Source organism: Hevea brasiliensis, chromosome 9 (genome assembly GCF_030052815.1).
Source record: "Hevea brasiliensis isolate MT/VB/25A 57/8 chromosome 9, ASM3005281v1, whole genome shotgun sequence".
Lineage (NCBI taxonomy): Eukaryota > Viridiplantae > Streptophyta > Magnoliopsida > Malpighiales > Euphorbiaceae > Hevea > Hevea brasiliensis.
Window position 1 is genome coordinate 18,269,494 of NC_079501.1, and position 21,211 is coordinate 18,290,704.

Consider the following 21,211-nt stretch of genomic DNA (forward strand, 5'->3'; position numbering starts at 1 on the left):
ACACAATTAAAATTCAGGGGCTTAATTAATAAAGTGCTGCAAATAAAAAGAGGATAGTCGTGGCCTAAATTCACTGTTGGCTTTTTTCCAAACATGGCCCAACATAACGAGGTACGTGTTCCGCATATGGGCAAACCATGGAGTGGATCCCACAATTTTAAACACGTTCTCTTCACAGACACCAATCTGCGTCTTATTCAACTTGGAGCGTTCTCATTCTCAGCCGTCCATTCCGGTGAAAAGAAAACCCTATACTATATGCCGTTTAGAATCGAATTCCGCATTCCAACTCCTAAAAGAAAGGCGGAGGCTTTTTTGTCCCTTTCTCATTCTCACTTTCTCGGAAAATCTCCTCCCATTTTCTATCTGCAAATTTAACAAAGCTCCTTTAAGGTTTGTTTGGTTGCCGAGAAGACGTCTATAGTTTGCTTATGAACCTTTGGATTCCTTGTTATCTGATTTGTTATTGATAACTTATTGTTTTTTCCTTTTCTTCCCTTTCAATTTAACTGTGTGTAGTTTTAAGGCGTTGCACATGGCGGATGAGACGACGATCGCGAACGGTGTCGCTTCAGAGAATGACGATCAGACGGCTGAGAGCTTCTACGATGTTGATCAGCGTGAGAACGAAGCCAAGCTGAAGCGAAAGATCGAAGCCTTAGAGAAGGAGAGATTCTCCCTGGACAATGAAAACAAAGAAATCAAAGATCAGATGCTGCAATTGACGGCGGAGATCGAATCACTGAGATCCGGAGAGTCCGAGCTGAAACTCAGGCTGGAAGCAATAGGGAAAGAGATGGAGCAGTCGGAGGAGGGGAAGAGAGCGTTGGAATCCATTGCTAACAGAGCTGTGCAACTCGAGACAGAGGTCTCCAGGCTCCAACATGACTTGATTACATCGATGAGCGAAGGTGAGGAGGCGAATGCTGAAATTTCTGAGCTGAAGAGGGTACTGGGAGAAAAGGAAGTGAAGCTTGAGGAGTTGAAGAAAGAGAAAATGGAGACAGAAAAGAAAGTTAGGGAACTGGAGAGAAAGATTGGGGTTTTGGAAGTGAAAGAAATCGAGGAAAGGAGTAAGAGAGTAAGGATTGAGGAGGAAATGAGAGAGAGATTAAGTGAAAAAGAGAAAGAGATATTTCAGTACAAGGATAGATTCCTGGAACTGGAGAAGGAGGTGGCAGAGAAGGAGAAGAAATTGAGGGCCTCGGAGGAGAAGGTGAGGGAAATGGAAGAGAAGATGGTGGAGCTACAGAAGGAGGTGGAGGAAGCAGAAAAGGTGATTGGTGGAGTGAAGGAGAGGACTGTAGATGCAATTAATGGCATTCAAGTTGAGGGCATAGATAAGTGGTCTAATGGGCTGAAGATGCCGTGGCCGGTACTGGCTGTGGGTTCAACAGGTGCTATCGCTGCCGCAGCTGCTGTGGTTTATGTTTGCTATGCTAGGCGGACGTAATTGAGAGGTTAGGGTTTGTTCAATACCCAAATAAAAAACAAAAGAAAAAGAATATATTTCAATTTTGTTAGGTGGGATGTCATTTTGCTTGGCCTTGTTTTTCAGCTTATTAATGGTCGTGCCGTCGTGGTTTACACTAATTTCTGGCGTGTTTCTGAAGTTTAATGGCTTGATTTTTTTTGGGAGTACTAAATTATTCAATATACTTTAGAGGAGTTACTTGACATCGGTTTAGTTGCAGCTATTAGGTGCCATTGACATTTTCTGTCAGTAGGGGTACTTTATCTGCCTTAATATTTGTCTTTGTGGGTGTCCTTTTTAGTTTTTATTATGAACTTAGTTAAGATATAGTTAGATGCTGGAAACTGATAGCATATAAAGAATGATAGAACTCTGTTTCCAAATGAGTGGTTTATTTTGTAGTGATATAGTGATCCTTGATTGCTTGTTGAACACGAACCATGTCAATTGCATAGAACGCTATTTGATGGAATAAAAGCGTATATTATTTCAGTTTTTGTGCATGTCTTTGTGCTTCCTAGCTGTACTGTTAAATTAGCTTCAAATTTGCTGGATAGCTGTGCGTTGGTTGGTTCTGGTATTGGCACAATTTCCCCTCTATTACAGTTTGTCTATAAGGGTGGGGGTATCCTTGAATATTTTGCCTGGAGTGGAACAGCCTTGGAAGTTGGAATGTTCCAAAGGGATTGGCTTTTATAAGAATTATGAACCCCTAAACTACCACTACCCTTTTTTTTCTTTTATTTTTTATTTTCTTCTATTATGTTCATTGTGGCTTAAATTTTCATTTCTCCAAGACATTTGGATGTGCTATCGAACCATGATTCCCACTTAGGAAACTAAAACAGAAACAGAGAGTGGACTAGTAAATGATCTCTTTCCATGGGTAGTCTCTAAGCGAAATGATGTGTTGAGCTCATGATTGCTGAAGCTGAACTTACACTTTTGCATCATCCTCTTTGGCTGTTGTTTCGATCCAAATCTTTGACCATTGGAGCCATTCACAAGTCCATTTATTTCTAGGGTCCCATCCCAACTCCCAAACCACTGTTGGTGTGGTGTACCACGTACATGTACAACAAATAAGAACCAAACTAAATCAAAGTGAAGATCAAAGAAGCCATGCCCACACTCCCCCCTCATGTTCCCCTTGAAATTAACATCGTGATACGAGAATATACTGTTAATAAAACGGTTTAGAGTTGTTTTACCATTCACCAATGCAAAGAAGAAACATGTCAGCTGTAGCATAGAATATGGGAAGAAGTAAAGCATTCATCATTCTCCTTTAGCTACTCTTCTATAGCTACCTGTTGTATAAATACTGAAAGAATGTATCTTGGATAATAGATCAATGAAGAAGTGTCTCTCTCTCTTTGAATTCTATTGATTCTCCTTTTATTCTTCGTTCTTCCTATTATTGTGTTCCTGTGGTTGGAAAATCACGTAACAATGGTGTCAGAGCTTGTTGATTCTCGGCCATGGTGGAATTACAAGTTTTGATCTTCTTTTCCTTTCTCTTCTATTCTCATTCTCCCTGTTCTTCCTTTCTCTTTTGATTCTATCCAATATCTTCTTAATTCTTCTCAAATTCTTCTTTCTTTCTTGATATCTTGAATCAAATTCTTCCTTCTTATGTTGCTTTTTGGTTTTTTCTTCTACTCTTCTTCCCTTCTGAATCTAGGGTTCCTCCCTCTTCTTTGTTCTTTCTAATCTTTCTTTCCCTTTTTGGATTTTCTCTTCTCTAATTTTCCACAGGTTCTGCTACTAATTCTTGAATTACCCTTCTTTCTTTCTTGAGTCTAGTTTTTCCTCTCCTCTATTCTTCTATGTTTCTCTATTTTCACAATAGTCCCTTCAATCTTCTCTTGTTTTCCTTTCCACCAAAGATAGAACGCACCATAAGATTCTTCCTTCCTTAAACGTACACACCAAAATTCTCAACCTTCTTGCACCAAAAAAAAAAAAAAAAAAACCTTGGCCATTCTCTTCTCTAAATTTGTTTCGTCGGTTCTTTCTTGTTACGAAATGGAGTTATTAGATCCTTGGGCATGATGGAAGACATGCAATCTCAAGATCTTGTACAAAGGTTCACTATCATGATGCAACAACTAGAGCAAAGGTAGGAGGTTTTGTGGAAGGAAGCAGAGCAACGACAACCAGGTTTGGGAAATTAAATCCTTGCTTACTAGCATAAATTTGTGCAATGTGAAGATTACTAGTAATATAAATCAAGGTGATTCTACAAGAGCAAAGGAAGATTCATTAGAGGATTTGAGGAATTTGAAACAAGAATTTAACTTGCAAGATCACTGGAATTCCTTTAATCAGTTATACTCAAAAGCTAGAGTTCAAGAAGAGCAAGCTTTGAATTTTTTCCTCAATGGGCTAGTTGATGAGTTGCAATTGGTACTGAGTTGCAATTGGCAGTGAGAATGCTTAAGCCAAAAACAATTGCAGATGCTTACAATCTGGCTAAGTTGCAGGAGCTAACTGTAGCAACAATTCAAAATAAGTCCAAACCATCTACTAAACCCACAACCTTTGTTAAGGCTGAAACTGAAGTTTTGAAGTTTGACGAAGATGGGAAAATTAGTAACCTTTCACTAGATTCTATTGACGAGAAAATCTCATATGATCAATTTGACCACCCCTTGTACTCTGCTTCAATTGCTTTCTATGGTGGCTGTCTTGTTCCATACTATCTTGATGAATCGACTGGGTGTGAATTGGAAATTTGTGAGTCTAAAAAGAAACTAAAAGATGCAAAGTCCAAGGATGTTAATCAAGTTCTTATTGAGAACGGCCAGAAAACAATTTTGGCAAATGAAGTTCATTGAGAAAATGCGTATGTTCCTGAGAAGAAGTTCCACCCATTTAAAAGGATTTCAGGTTCTATGGGGTATGGTGAAGAGGATATATGTCCAGTCTCTTTGTTTGCAATGGACGCATTCGAAATGTACAAGAGATACTCACAGATAAAAGGTTAGAAATATGCAAGAGTTGATATTACTGAATTTGATTGGAAAGATTACAAGGAAGCAAGTGTTGGTAAACAAGTTCTTTTACTTTTGAAGCTATTCTTGGAAAGGATTAGAAGTAAGATGAAACAAATGTTAAACCAATGTTCAATTGGATATTTGAGAATGATTAAATGCAAGATGAAGCAAGGTGCTCCAATTCCTGCAAATGCTTCTTTGGAGTTTCCTGGGAGCACGCCAATGAGTTGAGAGCTTGGTTTCTTGCATTCCTTGAGGACAAGGAATTTGAAGGGGGGAGTATTGATACGAGAATATGCTGTTAATAAAATAGTTTAGGGCTATTTGACCATTCACCAATGCAAAGAAGAAACATGTCAACTGTAGCGTAGAATATGGGAAAGAAGTAAAGCATTTATCGTTCTCCTTTAGTAGAATATGGGAAAGAAGTAAAGCATTTATCGTTCTCCTTTAGCTATTCTTCTATAGCTACCAGTTGTATAAATAATGAAAGAATATTTGTATGATGTATCTTGGATAATAGATCAATGAAGAAGTGTCTCTCTCTCTGAATTCTATTGATTCTCCTTTTTCGTTCTTCCTGTTATTCTATTCTTGTGGCTGGAAAATCACGTAACACATCGGCATCCTTTCAAGGCTACCTATGAAGCCTCTACTACGTTTCAAGTGTGTGGGCAAATCTCGGCGTTCTTTGATCTCCAACGATCCTCGAATTGCCACATGCGAAGCAAGACACAACTGACAATCGCCACAAGCTCTTTCTCACCACGTCTCCGTTATGGTCCATAGATCACCAAGCGTACTGTGATGTCGACGACACTATTGTATTTAGGAAGCTCGGATATCCAGTAAGGATTCTCGAAAGTGATCTCCATCTCGAGGGATCGTGCGATGGCTTGATTACTGCAGTTTTTGACTCTAACCCACAAATCATTGCGCGGAATCCATCTACCGGAGAATCCAAGGAGTTGCCTGTGCCGAGTTGTTGTGTTCCAGATGATCAGGTATTTTCCGGATTTGGATATGAATCTTACCTTGATTATTACAAAGTAGTAAGAGGAGTCATCTCTGATTCAAGTTCTGAAGTTGAAATGGAGGTCTTTACCTTGAAATGTAACGAGTGGAGAAGAATTCGAGATCTGCATTGTCGTGTTGCCTTCAAGGGCTCAGCTACTTATCTAAATGGGGTTCTGCATTGGCTGGTTGAATAAAATGACCCAAACCTAAAAGGTTTGTCATTGTTTTATTTGATTTGGCAGAAGAGAAATTCCTGGAGAAAGTACCAGTCCCTGATCATATTTCTCGAAACTGGTGCTTGTGTTCAAATGCTCTAGGGGACTTCCTATGTGTCTGTTACAGCGGCATTAATAGTCCAAAGGTCATGATCGAAGAACAAGTCACATTGGCATATGAATCAATGCTTCATTCAATAGAAATCCAATATGCCAAAGCGGATTATAAAGTAATCATCCTCATGGACCATGCTCCTTCCAATTGAATAAATAACAGTGTTAAAATATAGAGAAAAAACTAATGTTGATTTCAGCCACCAAACAGTTAACCACAGCAAACACACCACATAAATAACAAACTTGAGCAGCCCACCAGGTTTTGACACTTATTTCATACAGTAATCTTGAAATATTTTTATTCTTCAATACTGTTATACAGAAAATTTTAGAAACCATATATTATGTGCTTCGCAAGCTTCATAGCTTAGTAGCTGTCTGAAGTTATATGTCATATCTGCATTACAGAAAGGAAAAGAAAATAAATGTTAGGCATCTGTGGTTGCGTAAGTTCTGAATCTCTGAAAAGAAAACCTACACTGTTAACTTCCCTTTTATCATACTTCGTTGTTTGTGACTATAAGATGGGAGCTTTGCTAATTCATCATGGGTGGGGGTTTACGAAGTAAAATATATTTGTTAAAAACAAAATCACCATAGAATTTCCTAACATTGAGATAGTAAATTATCAGCCCTTTCTTCACTCATTAACAAATAATAAATAACAGAAACCTACAGCATATCCTTATAAAGATCGGAGATTTCGAATTCCCATTTTGTGGGTCTTTTCTTGGTTTAGAAACTATAAAAGCATAATGGTACATCCTAATTCTTGATTGCTGTTTCTGTAAGTAGTTTCAATGAGTAATTCATTGGTTCATTACTTGTGCGAAACAAATAATTAGTCATAATTTAGGAAAATGGCTACTTTTGCTAGTATCAACCATCTATAACAATAATCAAAGATTCATTTCTATTTTTCATCCAGATAATAATTCGATCAAGCTAATCTTTTATGATAAAAAAGAAACGAAAGCAAACATATCAACCACAAAAGAAATGCAACAGCAAGCCATATAGAACTAGATATTAGACTAGCTAAACTCTAAGACATGCTGCAACAAAAAAAAAAAAACAAAATGGTAGCTCGGAAATGAAAATAGAAGAGCAGCAGGATAAATGTTGAAAAATTGAAACAACTTAGTTGAATATGAAGTTTCAATGATGGAAGTGTTCAAGAGTGAGAGTTTCCGCTTGGCAATTTTCGCTTGACAGAATTTTCACAAGATAAATATGTCACTTAATTGATAAGCTTATAAAACAAGAGAAAAATGAAAATTCCATTAAAAGCGGTAGGATTATCCCATATTGGCAGCTTTATGCGGCTAAATTTTAGTCCCCCACCCCACCCCTCAAAAACTTCTTCCCTTTAGGTCACTTCCGAGTCAACCAATTAGTCCCTTGGACAAAACTCATTATACAGAATAGGTCTACATATCTCACAGGAAATTAGTCATTGCAAAACTACACTATTGCAGAGATCAGTTTAATCCTTCCCCGTTTTTTTTAAGAAAAGAATTGAATAAACATGTTCACAATTCCTTAACCAGACAGAAATGGCAGTACTTTATTCTAAAGTAGTTTGCTTACCTTGAGCCACCCATTTGAACGCCGGAGAACTTCAAAAAGCCCGCAGCAACTCTTCAAAGATGCATCTTGCAGGGTGCGCTGATTTAGAGATATAACATGCTGCCAAGGAATTCAAAACAGAATAGCAACGTCTGATTAGTGAAAAATTCTAAGGCCAAAACTAAGATGTATAAAAAAGGGTAAAAGAATATCAATCATCCGATCTCAGAGAATGATACTGACAGGATGTTCTGTGCTCTCAGGGAAACCATCACTGCTTCCAATAATAGAAGCATTGTTTGATGGCTTCAATGAATCATCATCACTTTCCACAGATTCTTTATCAACAATGCCAGAGGACTCTCCATTGTCATCCTCCAAAGCAACCATTTTTGCTTCCTCAACCCTCTTTGACTCTACGTCTGCTAAAGCTGGAGGCTCCCCACCATTTTCATCCAATGATGGCAACACTTTCTCCTCAATTCCTCGAACTTCTGAAACGATATCTGTTTCAATTACATTCGAAACATCAGAAGATGGCAGCTTTATTTCCTCAGGTCCACCAGACACCTCTTCAGATAAATCTCCAACAATCTCATCCAGAGTTGTTGGTGGTGAAATTATTTTCTTCGTTACATTCAACACCCCATCTGCTGCTACTGGGGCCATCTCATTGTTCTCATTTGAAGATGGGAAGATTTTCCCTTCATTCGCATCAGATTCCTTTGATTTCTCAATTGATGCCTCTACAGTCGAAGACAGTTCTTGTGGCAAACTTTCAATAGGCTCAGCTGACGCTATGATGTTAGTAACCTCTTTCTCCACCTCCTCCTTCAATGTCCCTGAATCCTTTCCTGAAGGACTCTGATCCTTATCAACTGCCTCTTCCTCCGGAGTGTTGCCGCTATCAGAACTCAACATATCATGAGTTTCTTTCAAAGACTGAGAATTCTCATCTACAACTTCTTTCACAGATTCAACTTCAGGTTTGAGTTCCTCAAAATCTCTGACAAGTCCTCCGTTGTCTTCTTCATCTGGTCCCACTTTCTGGGTCGCATCAACTTTCCCAACTGAAAACTCCTCCATTGATTATGGTAAGCAGAAAACACTGGTTGAGAAGAAAAAGAAAAATGCCTTTCCCCTCCTCTTCTCTCAGAAATATCTATCACACACAAAAATGATGAGATATTTCACCACTGATAATTACTTGCTCTGTGTATATGGATCTAGTTTATCAGGAAGAAGGATGAAATACAGGAATGGAAGCAAGTGAAGAGACGAAAAATCAGAAATAAAAAGCTTATAAAAGAAACACGAGAAAGAATAATCTAACTATTGAATAGTAGATGGAGGAAACTGGGAGATAATTATTTATGGTACTTGAAACGTTTTATGGGAGATGATTATTTATGATACTTGTAACGTTTTACAGATACATCTTATTTGTGTTGGAACGTGGAAGCATGACTGAGAGAGAGTGTTGAATGTTGGATGGGAGCACTTACAGAGAAGCATGTAAGCTAAGCCTGTACGAGAGTCGGTTCACGGTTAGGTTAAATATTTAGATTTAAATTATATTTATTATACATTATTTATTAATTTTATATAAATTTTAATATAATATTTACTAATCATAATATTTATTATGAAAATAGAGCTTATATTAGTATAAAATGATGGATAGATTTTTTTTTTTTTACATAGTTAAGAAATTATTTAAAAAATTATAGTTAATAAAGTTAAAGAAATATATTTTTTTAATATTTTCATAGTATACTCTTTAGTCATATTACTTCATTAAAAATTAAATTATATGTGACTAAATTTTATTAAAACTAATAAATTTTACTTTTTCAATAGAATATATTAATAAACTAATAAATAAATTATTTCAAAATAAAAGTAACTTATTATTAGGGATAGATGAAAAGAAAAATAAGCGTTTTAAGAAGATTTTTTTTATTAGTTGTATATATATATATTTTTTATAATTTGAGTGTATTTAAGTTAAAATTTCTTTTCCTAGAATAAATTTTTAATAGAATCTGAATAAAAATCTCAAAAGAATTAAATTGAAGAATAGTGATATATAATTAAATAACTCATTTATTTTCTTTTATTTTTCACTATATTTTCTACTTAATACAATGTTTTATTATAAGGAAAATGCTTTCTCCATTAACTTATTTTTACATTTCTAATGGGTTTTTTTTTTCATTTTTTTTTTAATTTGGGAAAAGATATTCACTGTTAATGCCTTATATTTCACAGAAACTCTCTCAATCCTTCACAAGCAGCCTCTGCTTTATGCATTCTCAAGTCTCGGATTTAAAATATTGAATTTCATTCATAAACATGTATTCCCTGCGCTGCACGTGTTGCATGCTTATTTGATGTCTCCCGTAATTATTAGTTGTTTTTATTTTTGTTTAGGGCATAATAACCAGAAAAACCATAATTTTTGGACAAATTATCAACTTTTAATAAATTCTTTCAAATTTAGTAATCAATTTCAAATTGATAAAAAAAAAGAAAAATTATTATTTTATACTGACAAATAAAATATTAAATTTTAGTTAAAATGACAAATTTACCCTTCTCCTCTCTGACCTTTCTGGAAACCAATGGGATTGCAACAGGCAAGAATATCCCAGGCGGTTTTTCAGTTTTTTTTTTTCCCTTTATGTTTGATGCATCCATTATTAGCGCTGAAAAGCATCGATATAATGTGTTGTACAACGTTTTCTTAAGTTTAAATGAGAGCTATAACTTAATTATGAAGAAATTTTGTTTATTTGTTTGTTTCTTATTTATTTGTTTCTTTTAATATAAAATTTTGTATTGCTGGAGATGTTTCTTCTTATGATGATTGTAAGTTCAATCTACCGTGGATTACGTAGGGCAGATTCACTGCGCCATTTGGGGGTGCCACTTCAATAATATTGCTGCTAATATTCATGATATATGAATTATTTTTTTTTATCGAAAATAAATACGGAACAAACAGAAAGTAAAATTAAAAATAATGACAGTTAAAATTAAAAAGTTTAATTCATTTTTTAAAAGATAAAGACTTGATTGTATATTGTATCAATTAATAATGGAGTTTTTGATAATTTACCCAACAATAGATGGTTATGAGAAGAATTCACAAAACAAAATGTGTCTTTCTATTTCTTTCCTTTTCTAGGTAAAGCTTGTTGTACAACACTCACTGTTGCACATAGGCATCTTCACCTAACAAGACAAAATTTGGGTACAAATTATACCACAGAAAGGAATAACGAGGAAAGAAAACTACAGCCATAAGAGTAATTTTGAATTTTTGATCCTGTTAATTTGCAGCTTTAAAAGCAGTTTCACTATGCATATGACCACATTATCATATATGTTTATAGCACTAAGAAAAGAAAAGACACAAGCAAAAAATTCCAAAGTTTTACTTCAACACCTTTCTCTCTCCAAATCCCCTGGTGGGTCTATTAAACTTCAAAGTTGCATCAAGTTGTGGAATTTTTTAAGTGGTCAGCTTGAAACTGTCTTAATAGTTGTAGTGACTGATGATATAGGTTGAGGTCAATGCCATCGACATTCCTACCCACACGCGCCTGCAAGATTGCCTAAAACAAAATGCTACACCAATTTATATTAAACAAAAAATTGAAACTAGAGGAGGGGCGAGAGAGATACACAAGTGCAGCAAGACTTCAACTGGATTGTTTCAGTGTCTTACCTCATCGTCAGGTTGGATAAGGAGTTCACCAATGAACTGGTAGACAGAACCAATTCGAAAGCTAAGGTCCCTCAAGTGCTGGGTGTCAATCTTCAGGATGGCATTTCCATCAACAACAATAGCAATGGCTGTTTCCACAGTATATTCTTGTAGCCTACAGGAGAACCAACATATATAAATTTTCCAATATGTTGCAGCATAAATATATCAGCTACTTATAGAAAAGCATTTGTGGAACAATTCTGACTCCTACCAGAACATACAACACATAGTGTAATCATAAGCTCATCCACATCCAAACAAAACAAATCCATAATAGTTTAGAACATTGCTTTATAACCTGGCCCACTAAGAAAAATAAAAAATCTGTAAAATGAAATATGTTGAGAGATAACATCATGTATGATATCAATGCCGAAATATCGTTGGCTGTATATGACCCATAATAACTTCTGTAGACACTAGAGTATTCCTAAACCCATGATTCCAAGACCAGTGAATGTACTTCAACCGCTCTTTAAAACAATTACATGGTGAACTCCACTCAATTAGTCTTGAACCCTCTAGGTGTTGTGATTGAGTGGCCAAGGACACAAATTTGTTCATAAATAAACTAAAGACCATTAGATTACAGTTTAAATAGGGATTCTTCTTTGAAAAAGAAAATGACAAAAATCTCTCAACCAATATGCACGATGCAATGAGCTAATGTTGTAAACCAACAATCCCACGCATTTCTACTGCCTATATTACTGATGGCTACAACTATGATTCTCTAATGCAAAAATTACTAGCTTTCTGAACTGTGTAGTCAGATACTGTTCATTTCATGCAAAGTGGAGGCCATATTCTGAGACTGTAATCCTCATGTGATATGTGATGTTCCTAGAACAAACACTTCAGAACCTCAAGATATGTAGGAATTTTCAGGCCATTACTATAAGTCAGGATTTGTTCATCATGCAGTCCAATTGAATCAACTCATTCCAACACATAGCTGCATCAAGTAATACTACTGCTAGCTCCCTTGCTGTGACATCTACCTTTTCAGAAAAAAATCGCTACCACCTACACCATGCCACAAATACCACAACATCTCTTGCATCGCTTCCATTGCCACTTTGCCTCTACCATAACTGCCTCTACTGCTACAGCATCTGCCCCCATGTCATCATTACGATTAAATCCTCTACCTCCCCTTCCTCTTGACATTATCACCACCACCACATTCACCTAGTTATCAGTGCCAGGTACAACTCTTAGCTACTGCTTCCCTCCCAACACAAATGAAACAACAGCAGTATCATCATCATTAAAAATCAATATAGAAACTATCACCATTGTCACCAACCTCCGCTTTCATTTCAGTCTCACATTTTCTTTCCAGCACCACAACTACATTATTAACTCCTGCCTCAAATAAATTCTGCTTTTTACCAACAATGAATACTAAACAAGTTCATTGCAACCACTATGGCACACTACTTGTGATCTTCTACAAGTATAATTCAAAATCCAACAAAAGCATAAAAATACAAAACGGATACAACTTTTCAAGTCATAAAAGAAATAAAGACCTAAAAGAGCAATACCAGCCTATGGTACCATGCAATTGGGGAAAGAACAAATCAGAGAAGGCACAAAACAGTTAAATTACAAACGAATACAAAGAACGCCGATAGGTTTGGAAAGGCAAAAACCTTACTTCCCAATAACTCTAAGTGAAGCTCCATGCTTAAAAAGAGGAGATGATGGGTGCAAATCTTTCAAAGTCACCAATTCCCCAGATTTAATTGCAGGGAATGCCATAAAACGACCACAAACTCACTCTCAAAGACACACAAATCCTTCCTGCAAATTAAGGAACACAAATGATGACATATTTGTAAATACTATGAATCGATGTATCTCAGAACTGCAAGACAAAATATATATACATATCTCAGAACTTAAGTTACACCGCATTTTAGGTATTAAATCCAATTCAAAAAGCCAGCAAGAAAATGTATCCGCAAACCGTAAATCACATCTTATACCTCAAATTAGGTATCCCAAATTAACATAAATCGCAAAGATAAAAATTTTATGCAATTACATTTCATATGGCACACCTTGTATTCGCATGCAGTGTGAACTGAAAGCTAATAGCTCAGAAGAGGAAAAGAGCACAACTAAACAAGGACGAGGGCGATCCTTTTCCCCACCATGATATGTACTCAATAGTTTAACGAGATATATATATATATAGTGTAAAGCAACGAGATATATGGTTAAATAATATGTTTTTTAGAATGTACAGTATAAATAATTAATTTTATTAAAATATAATAATTATTTAATTATTTTTTTTCTTTTAGATTTTGATTATTTTATAAAAAATATTTATTTTTATATTTTTTAATATTTAAAACATTTAAAAAAAATTAATAAAAAATATTTCTTACCCAAGAAAAAAATTAAGTAAAATGAAATTTTAATATTTTATTAAAATATAAAAATATTTATATATATAATATATATATATAATAAATATATATTATTAATTAATATCATAATTAAATAATAAAAATATTTTTATAAAATTTTTCATACATAAATTATTTTCTATAAAGGAAAAAAAACCTCAATATTAATTTTTCTTTTTATATGGACCCAGATTCCTATTTAGCAATATCAGACAAACCCATATCAAAAAATACAATGGGATTGTTTTTTTATTTTAAAAAATAAAAAATAAATAAAAAATTATGAAATAGAGCCTTTTGTTTTTTTACTCAAGTAAGAGAGGAAGTATTTTTGTATATGGAGATTTAATCCTCTCTAAACAGTTAATTATTAATACATCTAGAATAAACAATTTTAAAGTGTCTTTCGACTAAATCGAATCAAGAAAGCTCCAATCCCTATTAACTAAATTAACTCTATTGAATTATACTATCATCAAGATGCTAAAGATAGAATCCAAAAGAAAAGAAAAATAAAATAGGTGAATGAATCAAAAGATCTTGAATAAAGAGTAAAATCACCAACAACATTTACCATAGATGTTTATTACTGCAAGGAATCATGAAGGCCAAGCTCTGGCTGCATCTCTATTCAGTGCAGCCCACTCTTGGCTTAAGTTATTGCGCTTAATTCTTAAATATGGGATTGGGGTTGAGCTCATGATATCCGGAGGAGTTCAGTTCATTACTTTTCGAAAGTCATTGCGAAGCCAATGTGGGTTGAATATATCTTCTTTTCTCTACTCTATTGCTAACTGCTCTTTTGATTTCATTCCTATTTGTTTACAGTTCAGAGAGATCAGTATCCCCAATCAATTTACCATAATTAAAACAGTAGCTCCGCTTTCAAAGATAATAGCTGCTGCATTCGCAAAACTGTACATCTCATATTAGGAACCCACAATTTCAAGGTAAATTACACGCCCCCCAAAGATGTAATATTTCCATGTCAAAAAAAATACTATTAATGATGCTTTCACTTTCACCAAATAGGAAACTTCAAAGTTTGGCACGACCAAAATTCAATATTTTCCCTAACTCAAGTCTTCTCATTCTGATCTCCTAGCAACCATTTGTAGAAGTAATAAAATTCTTGTACCTATAATTACAGATAACAAACAGATTTCCTCTAAATGCTATGCTACTGCTGCTGCTCATATATCTGCACATATGCCTCAGATAGGGCAACCATTTGAGGCAGAGTTTCAGAAACATGCAAATCCTGCATCTCATACCTGGAAAACATAGAATGCAAAAATGTTACACCATATAGTTATTAATTACATTCAAATCCCGATAAAATGGATTAGGAATGGGATTACCATAGCTCCTCTGATTTCCGCTGCACAAAAACTCTGTAGAATCCCTCCTTGGGTTTTCCATCATGAACAATATTGGCAATCAAATCATACTTTGAGCGCAATCTCTCATTCTCCTTAGGCATTGGCAAAGGTATATAATCCTTCAGTTCCAGGTTCTTCACAGGAAAGTTGACTGCAACATTAACATCAATTAGCTGGTCATTGAACACCAAGCCAAGTTGCTTCTTTTTTTTTTTTCCTTAGTTTCCCTTGATTCACAATACAAAATGCCAAATAAAGCGCACCTAAGGTTGGATTTTTCTCAATAAAGAAGTTGTTCTTTTTAAACCGTTGCATGTGAAGTATTAGATAGTGTGGCAATCTAGTGACTCGGTATTTCATCCGGGCTACACGGGGGCGGACAACTTCAGTCACTGTCTCACCATCAAATTTCTTTAGTATATTGAACAGAGGAACCTAAAACATGAGCACAAGCAAAATCAGCTCCCACAATCCCCTCGGGAAGGCAAAAACATAAAAAGAAAAGGCACCAGCAGATCAAGTAGTAATCAGAAATGAATACAAAATATAATAACAATCAACTTGCAACAACTTTCCTACATAGAATTTTTCCAAAATTCAACCCTACAGACTTCTAAGGGTCGCTTCCATAGGGTAAGAGTAAGACCTCTACATTGCAAGTGCCAAATGCTGGCAATCAAAGTAAAATACTGTTGCCATTAAAAAGAGATAAACTGAGATCTGCTAGCATAGGTTGGGTAATAATCTGACAACAATTTATGGTTGCTAAATGTTGGTTGATATAACAGTAATGTTACAACAAAGGCCAAACCCAACAACCTATGCAACCATGGATCTGCCAGCAGAATATTACTGTTATATCAACCACAATTTAGCAAACTGACTGAATTGATTAATAAAATTAGTCTGCAGATCAGTTAACCCGACTGAAAGCACCCTGATTGGAGAATCCACATTGCGACAAATATAAGGGAAATCATGGATGGACAAAATATAATGACTACTGGCACTTCCATATTGTACCAAGAGAGATGGACAACAATATATTATCATTATTTTCAACCTAATACAGAATGCAACAAGCACCTGGGGTATTATATTCTTTTCCATCACATCTTTAAATAGAGGTGGTGGTGGCAAATCTAGTCCAAGCATCAAGAATGGCATTCTAGAAGTTTCTGTGACAACATCATCATGTTCATTCCCACCATCAGTACTTTTTTGAATGCTATTCTGGTCATCACCATTTTCCTTCTTATCAGTGATAACTTTGCTAGGAGTCTCTTTTACAACTTCCAGCTCCCCCTGTCATGTGTCAGATAATCACAACTGAGATAAATAAAGAACCCACAAAATAATGTAATGAACTAATTCTATTCTATAAGACAATAACTTTTTTAAGATAGAAAGAAAAAAGACAACCTGAAAGCACTCGTAAATGATGCTGTTGTTTTTCTTTAAAGTTCTGAGATCTGCATGTAGTGTATTAAGAAGCCATGCCATGAACTCCACAGGATCAGACTGCTGTCCTATGCGAAACCGTTTTTTACTGGCTTTCATAACTGCTTGGAGAAACTCATGCGGGCTCACCTGTAAATACAAAAACCTATATGAATTCAAGAATAACAACTTCAATCACAATTTCTGAAAATATCAAACCTGTCCTTTAAAGTTCCTAGCATGCCATATCTTCCGCGTGAGTTCTCCAAAGCGATGAACAAGAGGAGATCTGCAATGCTGATAGTTTTCAGGGATAAGGAAGAAATTTCTTAAGGGTGTAACTCTCATTAGAGACTGAATAGTGACATTAACAAAATCAGTCTCTTTAATGTTATTCAGGCCCACCTGTAAATTCCAAAATAAGGAACAAAATTAACACTGTTCAACTGCCACAAATGGTACCTTACACCATATACAAATTTGAAATAGGAAAATAACTCAGCAATGATGAAAATGTGTGAAAAGCATACCATTCCGGGAAGGTAATCAGACCCATCAAGTGCCCTGGACCATTGTCTGTTTTTGTCAAGTTGTTCAACCTGATCCCTAGTAAACCTGCATAAAAAAAATATACCCAAAATATTGCAACATAGTTCTACAAAGTTTTTCAGAATGCCCAGTGTCATAAATGAAAAACCAATGTATAATGTATCAGATATGAAACATATCACCTACACCATTGACCATGTAACTAGTTAGTCAGAAAGTCAGAGAGTGACTAAATAAAACAGTGCGCCAGCAGATAATTGTAGAGCTAGCCACTAATTTTCCCCCCATTTGTTGGCTGGGTTGGTACAATAATAGTACAACAATTAGACTATTTTCATATAAAAATATTCCAATTTATGTTAATTAAGCAATAGAAGAAAAAACAGAAACTATGATAAATATTCAAATAGCTTAACAATTGAAAAGGTACATGGAAATCAGTGTTGTCTGAGATTGATATTAAGAGTGGGAATTTTTTGCCATCATGCATTTATGCATAAATCCATGAATTCCCTCCAAATATTGCTTTTATAAGGAATTGATAATATACAAGGAGTTTTGAGGCTTTCGTTGCCTTCTTTGGAACATCCATCACTGATATACAATTGGTATAATATAAAATTGTATTTCGACTTAAAGAGTACATATAACTGATAAGAACTTTTCTTATACCATGATTACCATCTATTCCCATATGACTATCATAATTTGATACTATCAAACCATCTGATCAATCCCACAAAGAATCAGGCATAACAAGTAGACTCAACACCTCTTCATTTAGGTAAAGCAAGCAGCATGTCACAAGCAAAACAAGCAGTAACAGACTAACAGCACTTCCCATACATAGTTGGCTACCCAACATCCCATAGATTCACAATATCAAAGCAACAATAGAATAAAACCAAGCACCACTAACTGTTGGAAAGGAATTAGAAAGCTTTCAAAGGGGCCAACATATAGCATAAAAAAAATCAAGTATGACTAACATTTTTAAAGGTGCCAGAAACCCTGAAAGTACTATTCTTTCTCCCTTTGTTGGGAGAATAAGGGGGCAGCAATGCCCTTCTTTGGTCCTCATTTGGCTACACCAGTGCCAGAAAAATATTATCACCCATGAAACATATTACAACATCATAGGATTTCCAATGAAAGATGATTAAGATGATTTATGTATGATAAAATCTAAAATCCGCAACATGCGCGCGCGCGCGCACACAGAGAGAGAGAGAGAGAGAGAGAGAGAGAGAGAGAGAGAGAGATACCTTGGGTTCAAAACATGCCGTATGTCATCCAGTGATGGGTCAATAATTTCATATCCATCAGGAAGGCAGTAAACTTTCTCAGTCTGAAGATTAATGTAGACATGATGTCCTGCTTCAAGGCTATGAGTGTATGCATGGGATTTCTTCCCTCTCCCTTGGTAATATTTCCCACAAACCAAGCACGCATATACATTCAGGTTTGATAAAGAGACTGAGCAAAATTTCTCGAAATCAAAATCCAACACCTAAAAAAAAAGGCATCAAAGAAGCCCAAAAAACAACACGTGTATAGATAAACATGTGTATAACTACATAAAAACCAAAACTCACATGTTATCCTAAAAAATAAAAAACTTACCTGACGATTCACTGTATCAAGATAAGGGCAGTCTTCACGAGGCTCAATTTGGCTCCTCCTCTTGTCTTGATTGGATTCTTGTCCATCATCATCATCATCATCATCTTCTTCTTCTTCTTCTTCTTCTTCTTCTTCTTCCAGACCTTGATAGCCATTCCCTGCTACACCTTGTCCATATTCCCCTCCTCTACTAAGGTTACTATATTCTCTTCTTTCATCGTCTTCTTCATCATCGGCGTCATTGTAGGGTACAAGTGGGTTATCAATGACTTGTGGAGAAGGAGATGCAGAAGGAGAATCATGTTCAATCACTCTCCGCCGCTTTGGGGCACCTTTCTCACTCTCCATATTATTATCTTCTCTTGTTGTTTTCATTTTCTGTACTCTCTTCAGATGTCACTGTTCACATAAAATATGTCAATAAACTGGCTAATTATGGGGAAACTGAAACTATTGAAAACTAAAGTCCACAGATATATTATCATAATCTCATAAGTCATACATAGTAAAGGTAGCACTCTAAGGTCAAAAAAATACTATAAAAGATAATAAAAAATTTATATAAAAAAAATACTTCAAATGAAACATGTGGTGAATGAGAGAGAGAAGGAAACTACTAATGGAACTAAAATGAAAAAGAAAAAAAGTGACTTCTTATTTCACGCAATTTCTGAGGAAGCAAATGGGAGCAGACAGTTTCATTTGCTAGGATATTGCTTAAGAAAAGCACTCAAAGGGATAGAAGAATTAGTAAACAGAAAATTTTTCATTTTTGAAGAGGGGGAAAAAGGATAGCCAAACGCTGATAAATAAAACTAATCAAAAGGGCAAAGCACATGGAATGTCTCTGCAACTTGTCCTTAGTAAACCAAAACTAGGAATGGCAGCAAAAGGATACCAGAAAAAATATCCCCAAACGTTTACCCTCCCAAATCCAAAACCTGATTAAAATTAATCCTTTGCTACTAGGAATTGAAGTGGTTAGGGTACCACAAAAACTACACTCTCCCAACTAAATACATATCCCAAACCTGCTCCAAATTAATCCTTTCATACTAGGACTTGCAGCGCAATGTGTACCAAGAAAATTACACTACCCATAACAGAACCTGCTTAATATCCCTATTACATGTAACCATCCCAAACCATTAGTCCCGAACACACCAAAATTTTTTTTTTCTTAGTAGAAAAAAAATTTAATAAAGATAAACAATAGAACCTGGAATGAATATATATATATATATATATACACACACTATACCATTTCTAAATTATAATTACAATATAGCACATTCTAGTTCATCAAATAAACCGTAAAAAAATTCAAAGCACAACCAATCCTTTCCAAGCATAGTTTAATAGTTACACCATAGACAATAATAGCAGTAAGTGTTACGGCCTCTGGCGACCTTAAGATCCATAGTCAAGAGCCATAGATTCCCTCAGAAGCCTCACATCACAGCCACAAGTTTCAAATCAAAATAGATTTTAGGGATAAAGAAGGGGGACCTGTGAAACAGAACCATCGTCGTGGAGAACAGCCGTCTATTGAAGGACCCGGAAGAGAGAGTGATAACAGCAGCAGGGTGATAGATAGGGACAGAGTAGACGAAATAGCCGAAGGAATGAGAGAAGAAATGGGGCAGCACTCAGCAGCAACAAATAAGGAGGTAAGTTGTTGACTGATGTATCCCTAGGATAAAAACGGTGTAGTTTTTGCTATTTTATTAATATATGAATGATACTTTTAATTAATTTATTTCTTCCTAAATATATTTTTTTTTTTATTGTAATTCCTTTCCTTATTTTTATTTTTCTATTATTTACCTTTTACTCGCCATATCTACACAGGCTCTTAATATTTATAAAATTATATTTATTTTATATATTAATTATAAATTTTGAAAATATAAATATTTAAAATTTAAATATTTTTTGACAAAATTTAAAAATATTATTAAAATTTATATAAATATCATTTAATAAATATAATATTTAATTAATTTTTACTAATTTACTCGTTAAACTTGTGACTCATCAACCCAATTTTTTAACCGGATCAAGTTTGAAGTTTGTTTAATATCTACGTATTTTAAAGGGCTACAAATTTCTTAGTTTTATCATCACAAGCCCTAGCTTACGACATTGTCACAAATCCTTTTTTTTTTAATTATATATAACACTCCAAATTTTTAAATTTATTATTTTGTAAGTAATATTAATATTTTAATTTTATTTAAATTTTAGGAAATTATTTGTAATTTTTCAGATTTTAAAAATTAGGTTTGATTTTTTGAAAATATAAAATTTTGATGATTTTTAAAAATTAATTTAAAGACCACGTGGTAAAACTAAAAATATATTTGGAGTCTGCGAATTTTTCTGAGTTTTTTAGAATTTTTTCAGAATTTTTGAGTCTCGTTTTTGGTCCCAAGGCAGAGTAAAAATTTAAAATTTTGTATCATGAATCGGACCGGCCTTTCTTTTCTTCTTCTTCCCTTCCCCGCGCGTCCCAACCTCTCTCTCCCATTTTTTCTCTCCTCCCTCCTCCCCAGGCCGTGCCGCCGCCACCCAGCCCTCCCTACCTCGCCAGCGCGCCGCCCTAATGCCTCCCCATAGCCGGCTGAC

At 35.0% G+C, this 21,211-nt stretch overlaps 4 protein-coding genes and 1 pseudogene across 6 annotated transcripts; 2 read left to right on the forward strand and 3 right to left on the reverse strand.

Annotated features, from left to right (window-relative positions):
- The first annotated feature begins 213 nt into the window (after positions 1-213).
- On the forward strand, positions 214-1,966 carry LOC110673867 (peroxisomal and mitochondrial division factor 2). The gene is made up of 2 exons (XM_021837094.2): positions 214-393; positions 520-1,966. Exon 2 carries the CDS (start codon positions 536-538, stop codon positions 1,451-1,453), a length of 918 nt encoding a protein of 305 aa, XP_021692786.1. The 5' UTR covers positions 214-393; positions 520-535; the 3' UTR covers positions 1,454-1,966.
- A 2,405-nt stretch (positions 1,967-4,371) lies between these two features.
- LOC131182827 (F-box/kelch-repeat protein At3g06240-like) lies at positions 4,372-5,971 on the forward strand (annotated as a pseudogene).
- Positions 5,972-5,992: 21 nt separating this feature from the next.
- LOC110673865 (uncharacterized) lies at positions 5,993-8,714 on the reverse strand. Its single transcript, XM_021837092.2, has 3 exons — positions 7,635-8,714; positions 7,413-7,511; positions 5,993-6,219 (listed from the first exon to the last, which is right to left on the reverse strand). Exons 1-3 carry the CDS (start codon positions 8,475-8,477, stop codon positions 6,214-6,216), a joined length of 948 nt encoding a protein of 315 aa, XP_021692784.1. The 5' UTR covers positions 8,478-8,714; the 3' UTR covers positions 5,993-6,213.
- Positions 8,715-10,697: 1,983 nt separating this feature from the next.
- On the reverse strand, positions 10,698-13,377 carry LOC110673838 (CST complex subunit TEN1). 3 transcript variants are annotated; one of them, XM_021837054.2, is made up of 4 exons: positions 13,236-13,377; positions 12,830-12,975; positions 11,125-11,278; positions 10,698-10,999 (listed from the first exon to the last, which is right to left on the reverse strand). In XM_021837054.2, the coding sequence occupies exons 2-4, from the start codon at positions 12,931-12,933 to the stop codon at positions 10,892-10,894; spliced, it is 366 nt and encodes a 121-aa protein (XP_021692746.2). In that variant the 5' UTR covers positions 12,934-12,975; positions 13,236-13,377; the 3' UTR covers positions 10,698-10,891. The 3 variants fall into 3 exon arrangements, with proteins under 3 accessions (XP_021692746.2, XP_021692744.2, XP_021692745.2); XM_021837052.2 differs by having other exon boundaries at positions 10,698-11,011; positions 13,236-13,376; XM_021837053.2 differs by having other exon boundaries at positions 10,698-11,011; positions 13,220-13,367.
- A 1,192-nt stretch (positions 13,378-14,569) lies between these two features.
- On the reverse strand, positions 14,570-20,272 carry LOC110673864 (uncharacterized). Its single transcript, XM_021837091.2, has 10 exons — positions 20,093-20,272; positions 18,584-18,982; positions 18,226-18,470; positions 16,942-17,026; positions 16,631-16,816; positions 16,394-16,561; positions 16,058-16,276; positions 15,235-15,406; positions 14,951-15,122; positions 14,570-14,863 (listed from the first exon to the last, which is right to left on the reverse strand). The coding sequence occupies exons 2-10, from the start codon at positions 18,956-18,958 to the stop codon at positions 14,770-14,772; spliced, it is 1,716 nt and encodes a 571-aa protein (XP_021692783.2). The 5' UTR covers positions 18,959-18,982; positions 20,093-20,272; the 3' UTR covers positions 14,570-14,769.
- Positions 20,273-21,211: the final 939 nt, after the last annotated feature.

Coding starts and splice junctions, on each gene's coding strand:
- LOC110673867 (XM_021837094.2), top strand. CDS start 536: ATGGCGGATGAGACGACGATCGCGAACGGTGTCGCTTCAGAGAATGAC.
- LOC110673864 (XM_021837091.2), bottom strand. CDS start 18,958: ATGAAAACAACAAGAGAAGATAATAATATGGAGAGTGAGAAAGGTGCC. Junction 16,562..16,630: donor CTAGGAACTTTAAAGGACAG/GTTTGATATTTT, acceptor TTGTATTTACAG/GTGAGCCCGCATGAGTTTCT. Junction 14,864..14,950: donor CGGAAATCAGAGGAGCTATG/GTAATCCCATTC, acceptor TATGTTTTCCAG/GTATGAGATGCAGGATTTGC.
- LOC110673838 (XM_021837052.2), bottom strand. CDS start 12,933: ATGGCATTCCCTGCAATTAAATCTGGGGAATTGGTGACTTTGAAAGAT. Junction 11,279..12,829: donor TCACTTAGAGTTATTGGGAA/GTAAGGTTTTTG, acceptor GTTCTCCTGTAG/GCTACAAGAATATACTGTGG. Junction 11,012..11,124: donor TTATCCAACCTGACGATGAG/GTAAGACACTGA, acceptor ATTTTGTTTTAG/GCAATCTTGCAGGCGCGTGT.
- LOC110673865 (XM_021837092.2), bottom strand. CDS start 8,477: ATGGAGGAGTTTTCAGTTGGGAAAGTTGATGCGACCCAGAAAGTGGGA. Junction 7,512..7,634: donor CTGAGAGCACAGAACATCCT/GTCAGTATCATT, acceptor ATTCCTTGGCAG/CATGTTATATCTCTAAATCA.